Genomic DNA, 20642 nt, shown 5'->3' with positions numbered 1-20642 from the left:
TAGTAATGCACTGTTAGGTTGCAGGCATCACCACTGCATTATGTGGTGTCTGCTTGCAAGTATTAGGGTTCATGTGTAGTTATTGGGCTAGGGATTCTTGACCAATCAAGAGTGTACAGGATACCGGGTGTGGGGTTATGCTGCAAGGTTGTATGATTTGTGAACATATTTTTCCCTATTCTTTCCCATGCACATCCATTGCGTTTTCCTTGCCCTCTTTCCGGTTTTCCTAAACTCCCCTACGCTATCCACAACTTCTCCTTTAACCTCTTTCCTCCCCTCTGCCCCCCCCCCCCCATTGGCTGCCTTGTGGTGACTTTTTTTTAAATCAAAATCAGGATCCAGTGCCAACAAAGTTGGGGGCGGGTCATTCTCCATTCGGCTTCTGTGGTTGGGTAGGGAGTGTGGATTACTCCACACTACTCTACGCGCTGACAACTGGGACGGTGGCCCGTGGATCCTCCACATACCACTCCTGGGCCTTCATCCTTTGGCTTGGAGGTACCAGGCCAACAGAACAAAATTAAGGGTGGGGTGTAAGTGGGCGAGGGGCAAACCTCTGGTTTTAAAATAAATAATAGAAGGGATGGCATCTGGCTGCATTTTGACAAGTGGCGTTTTAAGTGCGACAAAGTGATACGCAACCAGAAAACATGCTGAAAAATGAAAAATGACTGTCGCTCATGTTCGCTGTTGTGTTTTGTGGAAAACATTTAGGAACTGGTCATGCTAAGGGAAAAGCTGGCAACCTTTTCATAGCTCAAAAGCAGTGTTTGTGTGATCTGCGGATTGGGTCTGAGGGTGCTCTTGTTGGAGAGGGCGAGTAAGTAGGTAAACTCTTCAGGTAGGAGCAGGTGTTGTCATAGACCGAAGTAGAATTTCAGGCTATTGAAATGACATAATGGGCTCCTTCGGGCAGTTTTTCTGTGGGTGTTGAAGGATTTCAAAGAGGTCGCTGAAGTGTCGCTATTTGAAGAAATAACATGTCATCAAACTGTTTTTGGTTAGTACTCACCTCACGGTACGTCGTCTGATCTTTTGTACTTTTAAATCTGAATTGTTCAGAATTTATTAACTTCATTGGTATGTGGAAGCAGAGAACACTAAGTTAGGCCTGACTATGAGATTGGCGGGAAGTGCAAACATCTGATATTTTGAAATACTGCATGTTTTATCACTCCACCGAAGAATGAGTGTTCCCAAAACGCTTCAATTTCCACCTGCTGTTCTGCGTTGGTAATTGGTGCTCTTACCCCTCATGCCGTAATATGCCATGATGACACTGAAGCATACTTAATATGCCATGGCCATCCCACACTAAAAAAAAGTACTTGGTTGGAAAAAACTTTTGTGCAAGGATTTTATGTTAATACCTATAAATTTGAATTCTACAAATGTTGGCAATGCCAATGTCTAGCTAAAGCCACTGTCTAAATCAACTCTTTTCCCAATGCAAAGTACTACACATTAAACTTCAACTCACAATACTCTCTCAAAATACAGGTGTATACAGGGATGAATCAATGATTTTAATACTAGAAAAACTGTCCCTCTAAATCACTTTCATTCTGTTAGTGGAAATGTATTATGTTTTCCCTGATTAGCTCAAGACTTTCTTGCAATTATGTACACATTTACTCTTATGATTTACGGGGTGTATTGAAATCATACCCGGTTGTTGGTTTTTTAAATTTTTATTTTTTAACCTTTTCAAGTTGTTTGTGTAGTAAATATTGCATGTTTCAGGCAATGAGAACCTTTACTACTTAACCAACCATGAAATCCCTTCACCTTTTTTCTTTGCCCAAGTGTAATATAAAAGATAATCGTCTGCTTTCCTTATAGCATAAACCTGAAGCTATGCTTTAATGGTGCAAAAAGACAGAACTCATACTTACAGGATCCCGAGATACAAACACGGACTGGCAGATCAGTGGAGCACTCATTTCATAATACTTCAGCCAATGATTAAAAGCCTCCTCTGATTCGAAATTACAGGGAGGGAATTTGTGGGGCTGTAGGAAATCAAAAACAGTTGCAGTGGTAACTTTTGAATCTGTTATTTACCATTTGTAAAAACAAAGTGTGTAATCTCTCATGTGATGGCGTTACATATGTGTCAAACGGTATAGTAATGGCACTGACGATCATTTCATAAGAATCAGTGTCACAACAAGAATTGAGCCAAGTGTTTTTAGACTCACTCTGGGAAAAGTTGTGTCTTTATCAAATCCCCTTTATTGGCAAATAAACCTGTTCTGAGGAAGGAGTTGTGTGGTTAGGTTTGTCTTCCTCGGGTTGCAAATCAGACAAACGAGTCTAGTTCTACAGGACTGGAATGGGGTAAATGATAATGTTGACAGTATTACAGGATTGAGTATGCAGTATGGAGTTTGTGCCCGAGCCCGAGGTAGATATGGTTTATGCTGTGCATTAACCATTCTAACCCTAGAGCCTCTGAAATACCCAGACACAAAACCACTGGTCGGTGCGGCTTAAGTCATAAGGAGCAATATTATTCAATGTAATCTCCACACTTCCCAGCAATTGTGTGATTCCATGAGATATTAACTGGAACTTACAGTCAGTTAATGGGTCGTCGTAATTCCTCTTTTTTTTTTTGCTTTGCAAGGCAGGTGCTGGCTATTGGATCCCAAATATCTGGCTGATTACATCGGGTCTCTAACTCTGGTCCCTCAGAGTTGTAGTTCTGCAATACTCTCACAATAAATACTGAAATGTAACTCCCATTTAAAGTTGCTCTATCAACATGTATTTTATGTAGATCTCCTGAAAACGTGGAGTCAATTTGGCCCTCGATGGCCGGACTTTGAGAGGCTAGACGAGATGCACCAAGGACTTCCGAGAAGCATTTCTTGAGGCAATTGTGTATTGGTAATGCCTCATCAGTTACATTACATTTTGGGTGTATTTCAGGAAGCCTATTGATCATGCTCTGCCTTTTAAACTACATTATCATTATGCATTAGACCAGGTTTCAAAATGTTCAATGCTATGCTACTAGCCAAGCTCCCTGTTCGTAAATGGAGGTAGTTCAGTAAACGGAACACATAATTGCATGCAAACCTTTCATGCATATGCTCTCTGCCCAGGTCATTAAAAAGTTAAGTAACCTGTATTTGGGATCCACGTATATCCTCTCATCCAGTCAAGCGTGAGTCCCAGGACCTCCTTTAAGCCATGCAACACGATGTGTGCTTTTTTGCACTCAATAAACTAATGGCGTCTGACGTGTCGCAGGCTGTAGCACCAGGTATTCTCAATTACAGGGGCACCGTGTATGAATAACTCACTTAACAGGCCATTGTCCGTGGCAACTATTGTTGCCTTGCGAGGGCCCTAGCATAAACTAGGGCCCTAACCCTGGTAAAGTGGACACACATGATGTCGGCAGGCCCAGGGCATTGGCACCTTTAGGTGGTATTGTTTGGCCTATTTGGCCTAGCAGGACCAGGGCAAATTGACTTTGGCCACACTGGGGGCTTGGTGGTGCCGGGGCATGGCCATTGGCCCTGTCCCCACAAAACTGCCCATGCCCGCCGGCAACTCCATTTGTCATAGGGGGGCCTGGGGCATAGCCAAAGGCTAAAACCCAGGCAGTCTGGTCATGGCCAGGGCCCACAATGGGTAACTTTGGGAGGCAACAGAGGGCATGGGACAACAATTTGCCAGTTTTGCTTTCTAAAGCAACCATAACTCTGCCATCAGTATGCGCCGCTCATGACACCACATAGCCCAACACAAATGACATGCACTTACCCACACTTTGTACAGGGCATGAGCTTTAAAGAACTATGAAAAGATCTAGTACCCCAAACTAGTTTGGGTCAGTTTAAATTAGATGTGAGGACCAACCACAGAGAAAAAGGCTGTAAAAATGATTTTGAAGGCTTGATTTCCCACGTCAGTCAGCACAATGAGACCTCCTGTGCAGTGCATAGCAGTGGCAGAGCTGTTTGTTTTAAAATTGTGGTGGCCGAATTATGGTTGCTTTTGCAACAAAACTGATCTATCTTTTATCAAAACAAATGCCATCTGAAATTAGACCTATACAGCCCTACAGATAAGGGGTGTATCAGCCACTTTTACTCCCTAATAATAGGCAAATACTCCCAAAAACTAAAAATAGGGAGTAAACATACTCCCAGCAAAAATGGGAAACGGACACATCGGAGCATGCCCTCCTTCTTTCATCCTCAGAGCTCCATTGATATGTTTGAACCAGTAGTAAACATGAGGCCACAGAAGGAAGCTCTACTGGTATTACTGCCTGGTCTGAAGAGGAACAAGTGCACCTTTTCAAGGCGCATGTGTAACTTGTCGAATATTTCAATAAAACATTTCTGTTTTACAGCTAGAACATTGCTTATTAAATACTGCTGCTTGGAATGGAACTTGCTTTTTTTACTCCCTAAAATGTTTTATTTTAATCACAACTTCAAAAAATAGCAATTAAAATACTCTCACCTAAAAATCTTATCTGCAGCACTGGACCGAAGACAACCTTTACATTTGTCTTAGTAAGTGCATTACAATGAGTATTGTAGTTTAACTTATATATCTATCCTTCAGGGCAACTTAGACACCTATACTTTATGGGGTGGGGAGTCATGTGAGCCTGTACAGGAGAACTTTGCTTACAAGGCTTCTGGGGTTTTCGAACCTGGGCGGCAGTAATTTATATGGGACACCAATGGCAGGGGTATACAGTATCTAATGAGAAATCATTTACTGTTTATCGCAGCAGATTTGCATCCTTTCGTGGTTACAGCATGTTCTTTATAAAAATCATCGATCAACTTTAAGAGAACAAACTCTTTTTATTGTTCCTCATGTTTGAAAAACCCTTTTTCTGCCCAGTAACAAAATAATACTTAACGATAAACAGCATAGGATCTTTAAACTAAATTACTTGCCGAACATTTTGCTTTATCTTTAACTCACCATAACATGAATTTTTGCTTTGCCCTCTTGGATGAGGAAGGTGCCACCGAGTCCCACAGTTTTTTCCCCATAGTGCTGTTCTAAAGCTTTTCTCATGCTGCCAACAAAGTCATCCCCTCCAGTTCTTTTGTTGGCTTTTACTTCGATAACCTAAAATACAACACACAATAATTTTGTTCCAAACACAGCCAGCTCGTTCTTCGTACAAATAAAAGCAGTCAGCAGATTCAATATAAAACAACTACCAGCAATTGATTATGAACTCTAAAGTCACAAATCCCAAGTTTACGTTTCCAGAATGATAGCAGTATGATACCAGAATTGGAACTAGTTTGGCATTAGTTGATACAGCAGTAATAGTTCTAGGGAGCAGGAAGCTAATGGGGAAGCGCAAGATGAGTTATCTGGTACCCTGGTATTGTATTAGTTATTCATATAGCGCTTTTTGCCCATTTGTATGGCCTCAATGCGCTTTGTGGTTGAAACGCCTTTGGTGACTGCAGTCCATGTATAGGAGGCTCTAAGAGTTTAAATTAAAGAATGCTTGTGTGTATTATTGCCGGCGTAGGGCTTAGGTGCCTGGCTAGGCTTGAGTAAGCAGCCCCAAGCACAGGCACGTGGGTGGGCACTGTTGGTGGTGTAGGATTGAGTGCTATTGCTGAAGATGCTGTGTGTGCCCAGCTAGACCGAATTTCATTTCGTTGCTTGTCGCTGTATACTAGTGGCAGAAGTGTTGAGGTATGTCAGGGGTTTCAGTGTGGACAGCTATGTGTGCTGCTAGACCGTAATGACATACCATACCTGCATTCTATGGTCCACAGACGTGGTGTAAGATATATGTACCGTATGCTTGGATGGAGTTTGACTACAGTGCCCTTTTTCTTTATCCAATGCGGATGGCTGGTCTCACGGTCTCCCTGGAACAAAAGTCTGAGCAGTGTGGGAGGGGCCTGGAGGGCGTGGGGAAAAGAGGGAGGACGATAGGGAGTGAGGGAGAGCAATAGGGAGGACGATAGTTTGTCACAGAGAGATTGGTCGGTAGGAGTGTTGTTTTTGTCGGGAGGCACAACGTTTATTACGGTGTGCCTCAGCATCCCTGGGTATTGATGGGTAGGAGTGTTGTTGTGCCAGGGGAGGGTGATAATTTACCACGGTGAGCCGCTGCAAACACTGCCGGCATCCGTGCACCATTGGTGGATAGGAATGCTGTTGTGTTTGGGTTCAGCAATATAGTTTAGAGATGGGGGAGGGTTGAGGGCCTTTCTGAATGTCATGTGATTTTCAATATTAAGAATGTGTAGGGATAGGGAGTTCCAGATGATCAGCAGGGGTATGGAGTTCTAGATGATCAGCTCTTGGACGGAGCACGAGGATCCGCCCAGTCTGGAGGAGTTGTAAAGTGGAACCACTAGGCGAGATTCTGTACGAGTTCTGAGACTCCTTGAGGTGTGATAGCGCTCGATTTAGCGCTCGATTTTGTCTTGAAGGAATTCCAGGCTGGTGTTGTGGATGGCCCAGTGTGTGATGCACATGGCTTTTAAGGTAGTGCGTCAACCAATCTGGAGCCAATGGACGACTCTTAGTGTTGGGCTGATGTGTTCTCTGGGAGGTATGTTAATGAGAGGCTTGCTGCAGCGTCTTGGATTCGTTGCAGTTTCCTTAGTTGAAACGCTGGTGCGCCTAGGTAAAGGCAGTTTGCGTAGTCTAGGTGGGAGAGGATGATGGAGTTGATGGCAGAGAACCAGTGAAGATAGGTGAGGTAAGGGAAAATACGACTGAGAATCCGTAGATGGAAGAAGCAGGTTTTAGATACAGAGGTGATGTGTTGGGAGAGGGATAAGTCTGTGTCCAGTGTGCATCCAATGTTTTTCACTAAATTGGAAGTTGCGGGTTGGGAGTCCTCGGGAAAGCAGCCACGGAATCTGTTGGGGGAAGGAGCGCTGTTTTCCTGCAGATGAGGATTTCAGTTTTCCCAGGATTGTGGAGGAGGTGGTTGGTCATCATCCAGTAGTCCATATCCGAGAGGCACGATGGCAGATCTGGAATGTTGTCCTTGGAAACCACAGCCAACACAAAGCCTGTGTCGTGCTGCAGCCAGATGAGCTGAGACGTGCCATTGTGCCTTCTCTATTGGAAAGAGCCAGTCTTCTCGGACTAGATTCTTTTTTACTGTTACTCGGACCGCCACTGTTTGCGTCCGACACAACTTGCGGGTGCAGACATCCTGTGCATCATAGTGCCCAGCTGCACTGACTACCTGAGAGACTCCCTTTCTTCTATGGCCATCACAAACTATTAAGATGTGCTTACGCATTGACGCTTACATGAAGTAACCATTGCCGAATATAGCCATTCTCCTAGGTAACGCCTACCAATCATACAAGCTGGAGCTCTTCGAGCCATACCAACATTGCCTCATTCTAATCCCACGTATATCATTGTTCATGAGGAAGGCGGCCATTACTCCATTCCGCCAAAACATAGATCACCCCTGGGTCATCATACAGACACGCATGAGTGGTGCGCCATTCAGGAATAACACTGGCGCTATACGTAGACCCTGAGTTATTTCAATAGACATTGAGACCCATCAAATAGCAGCATTCTAAAATATTTCGTTCATAACAGATACTTCCTTTTTGGACTTTAATTTGTTTAACCAATTGGACAATCTCTCAACCTCATACGAACGATTTATACAGACATAATTAGAGATTGACTGTTCACAAACTAAGTCCTGGTCAGAATATACTGTATGATCTTTTTGTAATTTGTTTTTGGATTTGTCAAGATTGTTTTGTTTTGGATATCAGCCGTTCTTGCTTTGAATTACCACAGCTCTCTTCTTTCTGTCTTTCCCACTCTTTTTTGACTTTAGGCTTTTTTTAAATCTATTATTGTTTGTATTTATTGTGTATATTTCGAAATGGTTATTACACATTTTTTACCTGTGATAAAGAATAAAATATCTGAAATTTACGCAAATGCGAAGTACTCGGCATAATGTGTTCTAGCTCCTGTAGTTTTGAGAGCTGATACAAGGACATGCCACTAAGTGTTATTTACGAACACTGGGTGCTGGCTCTCCCAACTGAAGAGTCATCAGAAGGACACCACACCAAGTGTTCGTTACACACATCTTTTGAAGGGTGATCCGTTCCCAGTAGCCATCTTATGATACAGCCTAAAGTGACATTTCCATTGTTAAAGCACACATTTCTTCCTGTTGGGACACACCTTCCCGTTTGACTGGATTGTTGGAGCCTGCCAATTTTGGGATTTTAAGGATAATCTGGGTGTCGTATGCATAGTTGTAGTAAGTAAGAATGTGGGATCGGATGAGTGCGGGCAGGGGTTTTAGCTGTTGAAGAGTAGGGGGATAGGGATGCTCCTTGTGGGACACCTTTTGTTACTGGTCGTGGGGTGGACGTGAATGGGTGGAGAAGCGTAATTTGTGAGCAAATATATATGAAAGAGGAGATCCAAGAGAGGGCAGTGTGAGAGGGATAATGTGATCAATGGTATCGGAGGCTGTAGAGAGGTCAAAGGAAATGAGTACAGCGCAGTCTTCTGTGTCCACTGTTCTTTTTAGGTCGTCCCAGATGGACACCAGGGAGGATTCCGTTCCTCTGAGCAGCCTGAATCTCAATTGCGCAGGGTCTGGGGGTTGTTGGCTTCAGTGAAAAGACCAAGCTGCTTGCATGCAGTGCAGTCCATGAGTTTGGCCATGAAGCAGGTGCTGGAGATTGGCTGGTAGTTCTAGGGGAAGAGTGGATCGAGTGTAGGTTTTTTGAGGGGTTTGATGTAGGAGGTTTTTAGGGCTCCCGCGAAGGATCCTGATGTAAGTGAGTTATTGAGCATTGAGCGTGCGATACTGCCTGCACAGGTTGAGGCTAGGATGTTTTTGGAAGAGCTGAAGGTTTGTAACAAGGGTGGGATTAGAGGGTCGGCCTGTGGGTGTGTAGGGTGGGGGCATGTGTTCCATTTTAGAGATGATGGCGGAATGTCTGTCAATAGCAACATTCTGTAAGAGTAATGATAAGGTGTCGCATAGGGTTTGGGAGACGGGTGGGGGAGTTTAATTCAGAAACTATTCTATGCAGTTCCTTGCTCGGGTTGTAAGCGTTTAAGATTCTGTTCTCATAGAAAGCTTTCTTGTTTTTTCTGATTTCAAGTCTGTATGCTCAAGCTATTCTTGCTAGTGCTAGGGCGGTTTTGTTCTGGGCTGTAGGGTTGACGCTCCAGGTCCATTCCAGGCGGTGCTTGAGGGTATTAAGTGATTTGAGGTTGGCGGTGACCCACCTGGGGGTGGGTCCTGATCTGAGAGGTCAGTTTTGTTGGAGTGAGGGGCGTAAGGGTGTTTGAAAGCCATAGGTCGATCAATCTGATGGGTGGTGGACCTTCCTGGAGGGATAGTGTAGGGAGAGAGGTGAGGAGGGAGTTTACTAGATCTGGGGGTATAATGACTTTATTACATAGCGGAGTGAGAGGTGTGGGGGTTGGTGGTGGTCATGCTTGGATTTGGGCCACTGTGGTTAGTGGTACAGAGAAGAAAATTACTGAGTGGATCAGTCGATGATAGGCAATCTGTTCTGGAGAGTAAGGTGGTAACCGAGTGGGAAGTCCTTGTGCGCGATGGGCTCGTAATCGTCAGCAAACCAGGTCTCTGATGAAAAGGATGTCTGGATTTTCTTCTGGAATGAGGTCAAAGATGTGGAATTTATTTTGGAGACTGACCTAGAGTTGATGAGTGCGCAAGAGATTTGGTGGAGTATCCTTGCAGTTGCTCGGTGGGTATGGTTGCAAATGGTAGGAGGAGCTGGAGTGAAGGGTGGGTGGGGTACTCGGAGGTTGGGGAAGGGTGTGGCCGGGGATTTTCCTGGGTAAAGGGGGACTAGTGTTGGAGTTTTCATGCTCATTGAAATTAATTGCTTTGGACAAGCTCAATAATTTAATTTGAACAGTTTCCCTGACCTAGGGCAACTCCTTCACTTTCCGTAGTCTTAAAGCCCGAATCGGTCTACGAAAAGAAAATAACTCAACTTATTATAAACACTATCACTCACTAACTGTTCCTATGCTAAGCTAAGAAGACTAATTCAAGGTAATGTTACTTGGCTATGGAATGTATATGACCACTCTCAACCTGGGGTAGGTGGCCTTACTTGGTATAGCCATACCTGCTCCTACGACTGGGTTGGTATGTGGGAGTTCAGTTGCCACATAGTGTTTGAAAATGTGCAGGGTGTATTGGCACAACTCTCCCTCCCCAGCCATGGCCAGATATGTTCTTCTTTTTCACAATACAGGAGGACCTGTGAAATCCTAAGTCTTTAAAAAGCCTGACCAAAATCCTGGGTCCAGAGGAACAAGACAAAGTATTAGAAGACCAAAAATGCCAGTGGCAGAATGGACCGGAACAACAGGAATGTATTTGTGGCCAGAAATGGAATGGGCGGGTTTTTCCACTCCAAGAGGAATGAGACACCCAACACCTGATCCACCAACTCAAAACGACCCAGGGGAATGGTGGGATAACATACATTTGTAAGAGTGCATTTGTCTGGTGCAGTTGGATGCAGGAAGGATTTCAATCGCTGGCTGCATCAACAACTGTCTTTGACATCTTTGGACCCTTTTGTGGACGTTTTATTTGACTTTGAACAGCAAATAAGCTTTGCCCCCACCAACCCCCCACTTCCTTTCATCTACAAAAGCAGCCGGTTGCAGGCGTGCATTTGTAAGAGTGCTTTTGTCGTGTGCAATTGGACAGTTTGGTTGGGTGGCGGGAGTCGGTGAGTCGAGGCTCTTTAGAGCCTGTTCCTTATGATTCTTTAATTTGAGCCTTTGCAAACTTTTTAAACCTCAGTTTTTACAGTAATTCACTACTCAACCATTTCATACATCACAAGGGCCAATATGAGCTATGCCTACACCTTAAGGTCCATTATGCTGATTAATGATTCTACTTCATCCAATGTTAAAACATCAGCTTGCAAAAAACCTGCAGTATGACTGCTCTAAACTGTCAGCGCTCCAATTAGCAACTTGTCCCTCCCTTTGCTATCTGCTGACATCCCTGACTTTTGCAAGGCTAAACTCGCCCATGCACCCGACACTTATTTAGCCGATCCCAGTGATAAGATTCAGTTTAATGCACAGGCTGGTACTGATATCCCAGATGCGATACTAATTGACTTTGCAGACTTTGCTGTAGTTCAGTTTTGTCTTTCTCCACTCTTGTCTGGGTCGTACCTTCCTCCACATTTTTCATGCTGAGCGCTATGTCGGCAGGCATGGCGGCCAGTGAAGTAATCCTATTTAATGCCATGAATAATTCAGTGAGGGCTGAGCAGTTCCCTGCTCTTAACTCTCCGACCTCTCCAAGTAACTCCGACATTATCACAAAACCACTTACTGATGCCACTAATCCAGGCGTTAATTGCTGCACACAAGAGCAGAGCTTACCGCCTATCTCAAATTGCCCTTCTGAGTCAGCTGTAGAAAATCGCTCTGATTCATATGAGACCATGAATGACTGTAGAGCTAAGCTGGCATCTCTTAGCCCGACTCATGTGCCCCGGATTGAAAGGCTTGTTGCGGTTCAGGTGAATGATCAACAAGTCGTAGATGGCTTTCACATCCATCACCTGCCTTTTCTCAATCATCGATCATGTTCTCAAATTCCTCCTCTGCTTCCTCTCCTTATCTGTCTCCTTTGTTAATCCAATGCCTTGTAGAGTGCCAGCCACTAGGCAAGTGACATCCCCTTTGCTTGAAGTCACCCTGGGAGCCATGAACACAGCTTTAGCATCTTTAATGACTCTACGGAATGTTGGTTTCTAGGACAAAAAGACACACAGAATTGTTGTTGAATCTCACTGCTAGATGTATGGTGGATGAAGATTCCCATTCAAAATTCTTGAGCATCGACAGTGCAAAGGAAGCAATCGCCACTAACCAAACTGCACCCATTCCCTTGCCCCCCCCCTATACTAATGTAACCCATCCATCAACCCCACTTCCTGTAACTAAGTCACATTCTTGAAACAGCGCCTCGATGCCTCGGGCTGCTAGGCGCTTTACAAATGCAAATAAATATACCAAATGGAGCTCACACGATGTGCACAACTTCACGAGCAAACATTTGTTCTACGTTTCCTCGCTCTACATTGGATGCCACAGTGATTCTGGTTGAGTCGAGTGCTTTGACCTCAGATATCTTGCCCAGTGAGCACTTGTGGCGTAATCATCAGCCAAAATTATGTGGGTCCAAAACCGCAGAAAATGATGTCCAGGGGGAACCTGTTGATGGGAGCCATGATGCCCTTGGTGAGCAAGAGGCAATGTCCACACGTGCTTCTCGGACAGTTTCTGGCCTGGATCAAACTAATACAAATTTATCTTGCCCCCCATTTACCATAGTCTCAAACATCAAACCCTTGCCATCCATCAGTCGTTGGCAAAGAAATCTAAGAATCAAAAACTTCCACCGAAGTCTTCTCAGAGCAGTTGAGGTAAGTTTATTCAATCTTTGACACTCCCACTTACTCAAACAACTAGCTCTCATATCAGGAAAAAATATGCTGAAATGGCAAAAGCAAAGAAAGTGACTAATAAGAATAAGTCAACCATGCCTTTAGAACGGGATCGTACCAGTACTGTGACCTCCATAAGGTCGCCTGGTATGATAACGATGCCTTTGCACATAAAGAAAATGACAACCCCCCCCCCCCCTTTACTGCAACTAAGGGAAGCCGTGGTCTCCCCGCTCCTCTTAGTCGTGGCAATGGGGTCTAGGGGTTGCGGGGGTGTCGGCCACTTCCATTAAATGGAGAGCTGGGGAAACGAAGAATAAAAAAAGGAAAATAAGGACCCTCAGCGCCAGAACCGACCTGCGTAAGTGGGTGGGAACTGACGCCGCAGGGATCGAGGGAAGTTGGCGGCACACTGTGTGCCTGCCGCCGTTAAGGTAAGTGGCCGGGTTGGGGGAATGGCAGGGGGGGGAGGCTTCAGTGTTGTCTATCTGATCACTGAGCTGCGCCACAATTGTCCTCAACATTCTCGTCAGCGGAATTACGGGCAGCGCAGTGATCACATAGATCCCTTTTAGAACTGCCAACAAGATCTATAATGACATATGAGCCTCTCGACGACCTAATACGAGAAGCTGCCCACCTAGAAATTGAGAACGCTTCTAAGAAACCTGCTTCAACACTCAGGTTTCTGCAACTCACCATCCGAATGCAGCTATATGCTTAGATCCCAAATCACTGATGAAACCTGCTGCTCTCCACTGCACATTCTCAACCTTGGAGCAAAGGCGAACCCAAATCGCACAATCCACCATCTCCAATAACGCACCTAAAAAAATTGCTGAGAGTATAAGCCCACCATACTAGGGAGCTTGACGCTGTATCTAACTGCACTAGTGAGAGATCCAATGATACGCATCTCCAATCGATTTGATCTGCCAGAAGTAATATGGCCAAACGGGAGCACTCTTCGGTCTCTCACCAAAGCTTCCACTCCCTGTTACTGCAGTGTAGAGGGGAATGATTCCAAACGTACACCCTAAATAGAAGCTGCTGTCTTTCCATATTTGGTGACACACAATCTTTGGAAGATTTAAGTACATCAGACATATCATTGGTAGAGTTTCCACATCACCAAGATCTTACGCAAGCTGACTATGGATCAAGTCAGGCATAGTTCTGAATACTCTATGTAAGGCCAAGTCAGAACTGTATTATATGGGTTTTATATTCAGGCAGGATGACTTACGTAATGAGTCATTGCTAACTGATCCTGGTCCCAGAAAGTCAGACTACCGCATGGTCAATGCTATAAATCGGTTACTGAGAATTACTTGTACTCAGGGAGCTTTCGCCCACGTGCGGGAAGTCTACTCAGTGCCGGAAACGGAAGTTTGCGACTCATGGCGTAGGGGTCCTTCTCAAACGGATAGGGTGGTGGTTCATGCATAACAACCCGCCAATCTTAATTCAATTATCTGCACGCTAGCCAGCTGGAAATCAAAGGGGGGTTACAGGGGGGATATTTAAGCACGTACTACATTTGGAACATAATCCCCTGAATAATTTCGACGACATTCTACTTCAGGAGACTTGGCTCACTACCCCTCCGACTTGGTATGGCTATACTCTTCTCTTTGCTACCAGCCAAAGTTTCACAGTGAGGACGTCTCTCGGTTGGTTGCGTAGTAGCAGTTAAAACTGGACGGAATTTTATTTTGGAACCATGGGCCACGCCTAATATTTACACACAATTGGTAAAAATCAAAGTTCCAGCTGGCAATCTTGAGATTCTGAAAATGTATTGGAACCATGATGGCATTTCTTCCTCCACTACTTAGAGCAAATGTTTGAACTCATTGCCTTTGACCCGACCATTACGTTTAGCATCCTTGCAGGGGATTTAAACATAAATTGCTTCTCGGATCGTCCTCCCGAGGCAGATGAAATTAGCCAAAAGTGGCTATTCTTGATGCAAAATAGGTCATTCATTATGTTAAATGGTGCACTCAGCGGACGGCGCATCAGAGTACTATCATAGACTATGTCTTTGTTCAATGCAGCATGTTTGATATTATTGAAGATTTTTGTGTTTCGCAAGTGTATATATGCGAGTATTGCTTGCTCAATTCCACACAAATGCCTCCATACAAGTCCGCCTATCCATAAATGGCCATTTGTCTGAGCCAAATGCAACACATCACTGTCTCAAACAGGGTTGCATTCTGGGACTCCTTATTTAATTTCTTTATTGCAGATGTTGGGTCCTCTTTAAAATCAGTAGTTTCAGACTTTCCGAAGATTGACTCCAACCCGCTACCATATGCCGACGACCTAGTTCTATTTTCAAAAACACCAAAAGGTCTACAAAATGTACTTTTGGTCTTGGAGGTCTCTGCTGAACAAAATCAATTGACTATAAACTTGCTGCATGCCACAACAAATCAAAAAAGCCAACTAGGATAAGGGAGAAAAAAGTTCAAACTGCACCTCCACAAGCCAGAATTATACTTAAAAAATATGGAAAGTTCTCATTAGAGCCTGTCATAAAGTTTTATAAGCAGAAAGTAGTCCCAACCATAACATATGGTGCTGAGGCCAGACCGCGTCAAGACACTTATTTTTTTGGACCAAACTGGAAGGTCATTTCTGGAAGAAAAAAATGCCTCATCCACCTAGTCAGCACATGTGCATAGTTAGTCATGAACTTGGCCTGCTCTCTTTGAGTGCGAAGGGCACTTGGAAAATGCTCAACTTACATAAAAAATGTTTAATGGACGATACTGGATGTTCCCTGCTGTCAATATTAGCCTCCATTTTAAATCCGTAGCAGTGAAAATCTTAGAACCGTGGAAAAAAATGCATCTCAGCCACTATGCTAGCTTCAGGAATCTCGTTAAATTTACTAGTAACCGATCCTGAGCGGGCAAACAAAAAGTTATGACTCTTTGACTGGATAGCAACACGGCAGCAGCGTTCACAGTACTCAAATTTCAAGATTGGTGATTTTCTGTGCAAGAAACTGAACAGCCCTGAGCGATATTTAATTACATTTCTGGGCTCTTAAGTTTCCAACAATGTACTTCCGCTTCAGACTCCATCTTTGGCCAACTCGATAGGTTGTTGGCCGAAGAACAAGAGTGATTCCATCACGCCGAGCCTGCAGATTTTGTAAAAATCACTGTGATCTTCAGACGCTTAAACATCTTCTTATTTTCTCCCCGGCATTACTCCAAATTATCTAGAGCATCTAAATCACAACTTCACTTTTGTTTCCCATGATATGCTACGGAGTAACGTTTTCAACGGGGAGCGGAATGCTGTAATCTTTGTTGCCATGAATTTCCTATGGTCACTTAGACTTGAACACGATGAGGCCCCTAAATCCCCCCCCCCCGCACCCTCCCCCATTCCAGTTGGGAGCAAACTCACCAAACCATGGAGGGAATTTAGCAGAAAAACGCGCAGCCTGCGCCAATGTCTGCCTGTACAAGAATGGGGACTGAAACGGGGGCCAGTCGGAACCCTTCTTGAAGACTAAGTCCAAGAACCAAGGGGAATTTCTTTGCTATAGGGAAGGCTTGGCTATACAAATGCATCATGCGTTGAGTAGGGTGAAAGGAGTTTGGTTGAAGTTGGTAGTAGAGGAGGTGGACCAAGGGACCAGTGAGGATGGTGTAGGAGGTGAAGTATTGCAAGGGGACAGTTGCAGTGCTGTGAGAGGATGAAGTTAAGGTATTGTGTCCGAGAGTGGTACCAGTTGAGTTTTTTGTGAGAGATTGACTGGAGGAAGGATAGAAGGGAAAGGGCGGGAGGACAGAGGGAGTTAAGAGTAGGTGTGAGGCGCTGTGTGGGTGTGAAAGAGGGAGGGGAAGTGAGTCAGGTGGGTAATGGAGAGTTAGTGGCATGTGTAGTGGTGTGAGTGAGACGTGTTCAGAAAGTGAGAGGGAGATAGAGAAGGGATGTATGAAAGAGGAGACAGAACATCGAGGCAACCTGTTGGGGTCCTTGAGGGAGAGAGAGAGAGGAAGAAAAGACCACAACATTTAGGTGCCTCTAAGGGTAGAGGTTGGATCCAGAAAGTAGAGCTCACTTAGCAATATTCTACTGATGTTTGAGGTTAGATGTGGGGAATAAGGAAGCCTGGGCTAGGGAGGTGGAAATCAACGTGGTGGTCCATGCAAGCGGCAGCGACCACCTCCAATCTGGGAACCCCACTTGACTTGCAAAATACCATTTTCTTTCCAAATACGTTATAGATTAGTCTTTGTCATGAAATTCTTGGAGAAAATTGTTGCAGTAATCAACTGAGTGAATGCTCCCCAACCTGCATACTATCTAAAACACACGTATGGAAAAATGCCCTTGGTGTTGGGCTTGTGACCCAGATTTCTTAACTAAACTATGGAAGCTGTTCTCTGCAGGGAAAGGAACTACCTCAAGCTGAAGTCTTAATGCTTGTCTGTGCTCTTCGGTAATCGTGCAAATAATCGGAGGGTTAGCAGAGGCCTCTGTCCACAGTGTGGTATAAAGTCTGGCCACTTAAGAACATGGTAACAGCCCCAACTGTTTCCACAGGTTTTATTGCTCTTGAACCTCCGAATTATATAGTAGTTGCTGTTGTGCAGGAGCCAAAATGGTGATCTGCTGGCGGTAACTGGCAGATCTGGAAGGTCCTGCTTCCTCCAGGAATAGTGTTGAAAGGCAGTTTCGAGTGCTCTTTGTGCAAGAGCCCTTCCTCTCATAAACACAAGGTCTGCTAGAGGGCACCACCCTCTTTGAATGGGCTGACCTCTTTCTGGACCGACGGTCAAGCATAATACAGTAATCCTCTACCTCTTATAAAGAAAATGGTTGCCCCACTCTGAGTATTCTTGAGGTTACAATTGTAAAAACAAGAGTACAATAATTATGTAAACACCCAGGATAAGGAATGTTGTTAGGTGAAATTTATACTCTCCTCTCCTCACCCGTCACCGCCTGCCACTACTCAGAGACTTCACCAGCCTAAGGGAACACTTAAAGCCCATCCAAGATAATCGAATCCAGCCCACATCCTTGGCCTCCCCACTATGCCCTGGGGAGGGGTTCCTAGAGTTTCTAACACTAGTGTCTGAGAGCTAGACTCCGCAGCCCATAACCACGCATTTCTGCTACCATGGCAGGTTTTGCTACATATTGTCTCTTATAACTCCCTCCCCTACACAGGACCCACTGGTGACATTTTTTCTTCCAATGACCATTTTTCTAGTTAAGAATTTGAAGATTTCAGAGATTCTGTAGCTTGGGCCTACTCCCGATACAGGAGTGCATTATATTCAATTCAGCTTAGAGAGGGGGGCCACAAACTATTTCTTGGCACTCTTGAGTAAAGTTTACTCTATAAAGGTGTATATTTCTTAACACAGACTAGTCAACAGGTGTTGCTCTCTTCTGGCTCTTCCACAGGTCTTAAACATAGATTCTGAGTAACATACAGTCACTCAATGAGCTTATATTTTACATGAACATTCTTTGTCATTGATTTAAACTCTTATCTTTGGTACTACTGAGTACACTTGTTGAATCCCATCTCTTTTATTCTTTTTCAGATTTGTGTAACTTTTATTTGAACTCCTAGTCTTCTACAATTTCTGTGCTGTGTAAGAAAAATACTTTGGTTGGGTTTCTTGTGGAATAGTAAATCCTTGCTGGAATATTTTCCCGTTTGGATAGCTTTCTTTCTGTGATGCTAAAAGTTTTTTTATAAACTGTATCATCAATTCACTATTGTATGTTCTTTTTTACGATTTATTCCCTCTTTTTAAAAAAAAGAAATAAGTTCTTTCTATGCCTGGTTACAGTTCAGGTTGAAGAACTCATACATTTCATCTCTAATTTGTTTTTGTAGACGCAGCAGCGAGTTTGTAGATCTCGCCTATTGGACATTCCAAAGTGATTGAGTCACTAGACCTCAAACCCACTACACCTCAAACCCTCAACAGCCAAAGAAGTCCCCTGTTCCTTCCTGACCACATCGGCACTGATGGTCCAATGTTAAAGATCCCAAGAGAAGCAAAAGCATCACAAATCTCCTGCCTAGCACAGGAGCCCAGCAGCTGTACTCTCTGGGAAAGTTAATGCGATGGTAGGGGTTGCTGGGCAGTGGTGAGCAGCAAGTGATTTCTTCCACAGCATCCATTCTGATGTGCCTGCATATGTCATTGGAAGAGTTGGTGGCGGTGCTGGCGTTTGCTCACTGGTGTCAAAAAAACAGGAGGAAATGGCACATATAAAAAAAAATGTTCCTCCGACAAAATAGCCAGTTGCAGAATATTCAAGCACAGATGCAGGCAATAGGCAGGAATAGGGTACACAAGGGCCACACCTTCTACAGACAGACCAACAGCATGCAGACTGGAGCACAGGCTCCTTTTGCAATCCTTGTCTGATTTCTCTTTATGGACCCCTACAAACAGTCTCAGAAGCAGATGTCCCACACCCACCATAGCAAATGTGGGGGCAACAGCCGGTGCAACAGCTGCCCCATATTAACGGTCACACCATGGCCTGTATCATCAATCTGTACCGACTGGATAGTTAATCAGACACCTGCTCACCATGCACAGAGTATTATAAACCACTGCACAGGCACCAGTTTCGTGGAAACGGGTCTCATCACTGCAGCGATCGAGCTGGGCTGGGCGGGGGTCTCTAATGACATTGTGACGTGCCCTGCAGCTTTTACGACCTCGCTGGTGGCCGGAAGGAGGAACGTAGTGTGGCTGCTGGTACATGTGAGGAAGTGGCGCAAGGGCGTCAGCATGGAAATGTTCATAACACTCCCCTAACTGACTGAGCGGAGACTTGGAGCCGTGCTCCATTGACAGGGGTGCCAAGAGGGGAAAAGGTGGCCTAGAGCGGCATTCAAGGCAATACAGTGAGAGCGAGAGGAGAGTACTGAGGCCCCAGCGATACCTGTGTCCTTCCCCAATGCCAAACCTGTGAAGGGAAGAAGTGAGCACATGAAGGCAGCAGGAACACACAGGCCATTGCCCTGAGTCGGAGAGGAAACTGCGCTCATCGTTACCCCCTAGTAACCCACGGAATTATCTCCTCTGGGCAGACACTCTGGCTGACTGATAGCCCCATCCAAGGGGAAGTAGCAAAAGCAGAGACTGAAGCCTGAAAGTGGAAAACCCCTCTGGCACTGCCATCAGGGGGGTGCATTATGCCCAAGCCTTCAAGGCAATTGGAGACATGAGCATTCAGGTGTTTTTGGCACCATCTACAAAGCAGACCCTAAAACCTGAAACAATGGAAGGAGACATGTGGGTGGGGGTGTAGCTTCCACCCGAGGCACCACAGCTCACTCCAGACTTTTTGACTCAGTCCCCCAACTTCTTTAGGCCAGATATTATGGAGTCTGCATTCAGAAATTGCAGAACCTTGCAAGGAAATGCTGGACTCTGCCACTGACATCCGGAAGGAAGTAGGGGCTCTGGGAGACGAAATTACCATAATGAGCATTCCCTGACCATTCTAGAGACTGAGCTGAGAGAAGTTTGGGGTCTGGTGGCTGACCTACAAGATGGCAGAAAGCTCCTGAAAACCAAATGCAATGACATGGAGGACAGGACGAGGGGGGGATAATCTCAGGATAATGTTCCTTTGTGAAGGGGCTGGAGGGGACAACCTTGAAGATTGTCTTCGTCAGATTTGTTCTCAGATTATGACTTATAGCCCCCCCGTCCCCCTCCAACGCTATTAAGGTAGATTGGATGCATATAGTCGGACCAAGGATAGACGGCAATAACCGACCCCCAGGGACATAGTTGTGAAATTCCATGACTATAAGGTTAAGGAATCAGTCTTGGGGGGGGGGGGGATGAGGGGGACGGCAGCAAGGAAAGCCAACCGTATACCCTTCCGAGACTCTGTAGTTCAAATCTTCCAGGACGTCTCCCAGCCCACACTGGCTAAAAGATAACTGAAGCCTGTCACCAAGGAGCTCTGTCGCCAGAACATTGGGTACAAATGGACGTATCCCATTGGCCTCCAGTTTAAGATAAAGGCTGCTCCGCGCATGGTTTTCACGGTGGAAGAAGCTCACTTACTGAACCTATGCTGCACAACGAGGGAGCAACCCAGCCCACAGCATGC

At 45.0% G+C, this 20642-nt stretch overlaps 2 protein-coding genes across 8 annotated transcripts in view; one reads left to right on the top strand and one right to left on the bottom strand.

Annotated features, from left to right (window-relative positions):
- The window catches only part of TAF1D (TATA-box binding protein associated factor, RNA polymerase I subunit D), a 531982-nt gene that overhangs the window by 109452 nt on the left and 401888 nt on the right, over nt 1-20642 (top strand). The window lies entirely within an intron of this gene.
- The window catches only part of C9H11orf54 (chromosome 9 C11orf54 homolog), a 126053-nt gene that overhangs the window by 15776 nt on the left and 89635 nt on the right, over nt 1-20642 (bottom strand). Inside the window, exons 7-8 of the mRNA XM_069614763.1 lie at nt 4966-5115; nt 1899-2015 (exon numbers count right to left, since the gene is read on the bottom strand). Coding sequence (XP_069470864.1) covers nt 1899-2015; nt 4966-5115 — 267 coding nt within the window. The remainder of the gene's footprint in view (nt 1-1898; nt 2016-4965; nt 5116-20642) is intronic.

The sequence above is a fragment of the Ambystoma mexicanum genome, chromosome 9 (assembly GCF_040938575.1).
Source record: "Ambystoma mexicanum isolate Mex_15411 chromosome 9, UKY_AmexF1_1, whole genome shotgun sequence".
In the NCBI taxonomy this organism is placed as follows: Eukaryota; Metazoa; Chordata; class Amphibia; order Caudata; family Ambystomatidae; genus Ambystoma; species Ambystoma mexicanum.
Note: the sequence above shows the minus strand (reverse complement) of the source record. Positions and strands in the feature narration are given on the sequence as shown.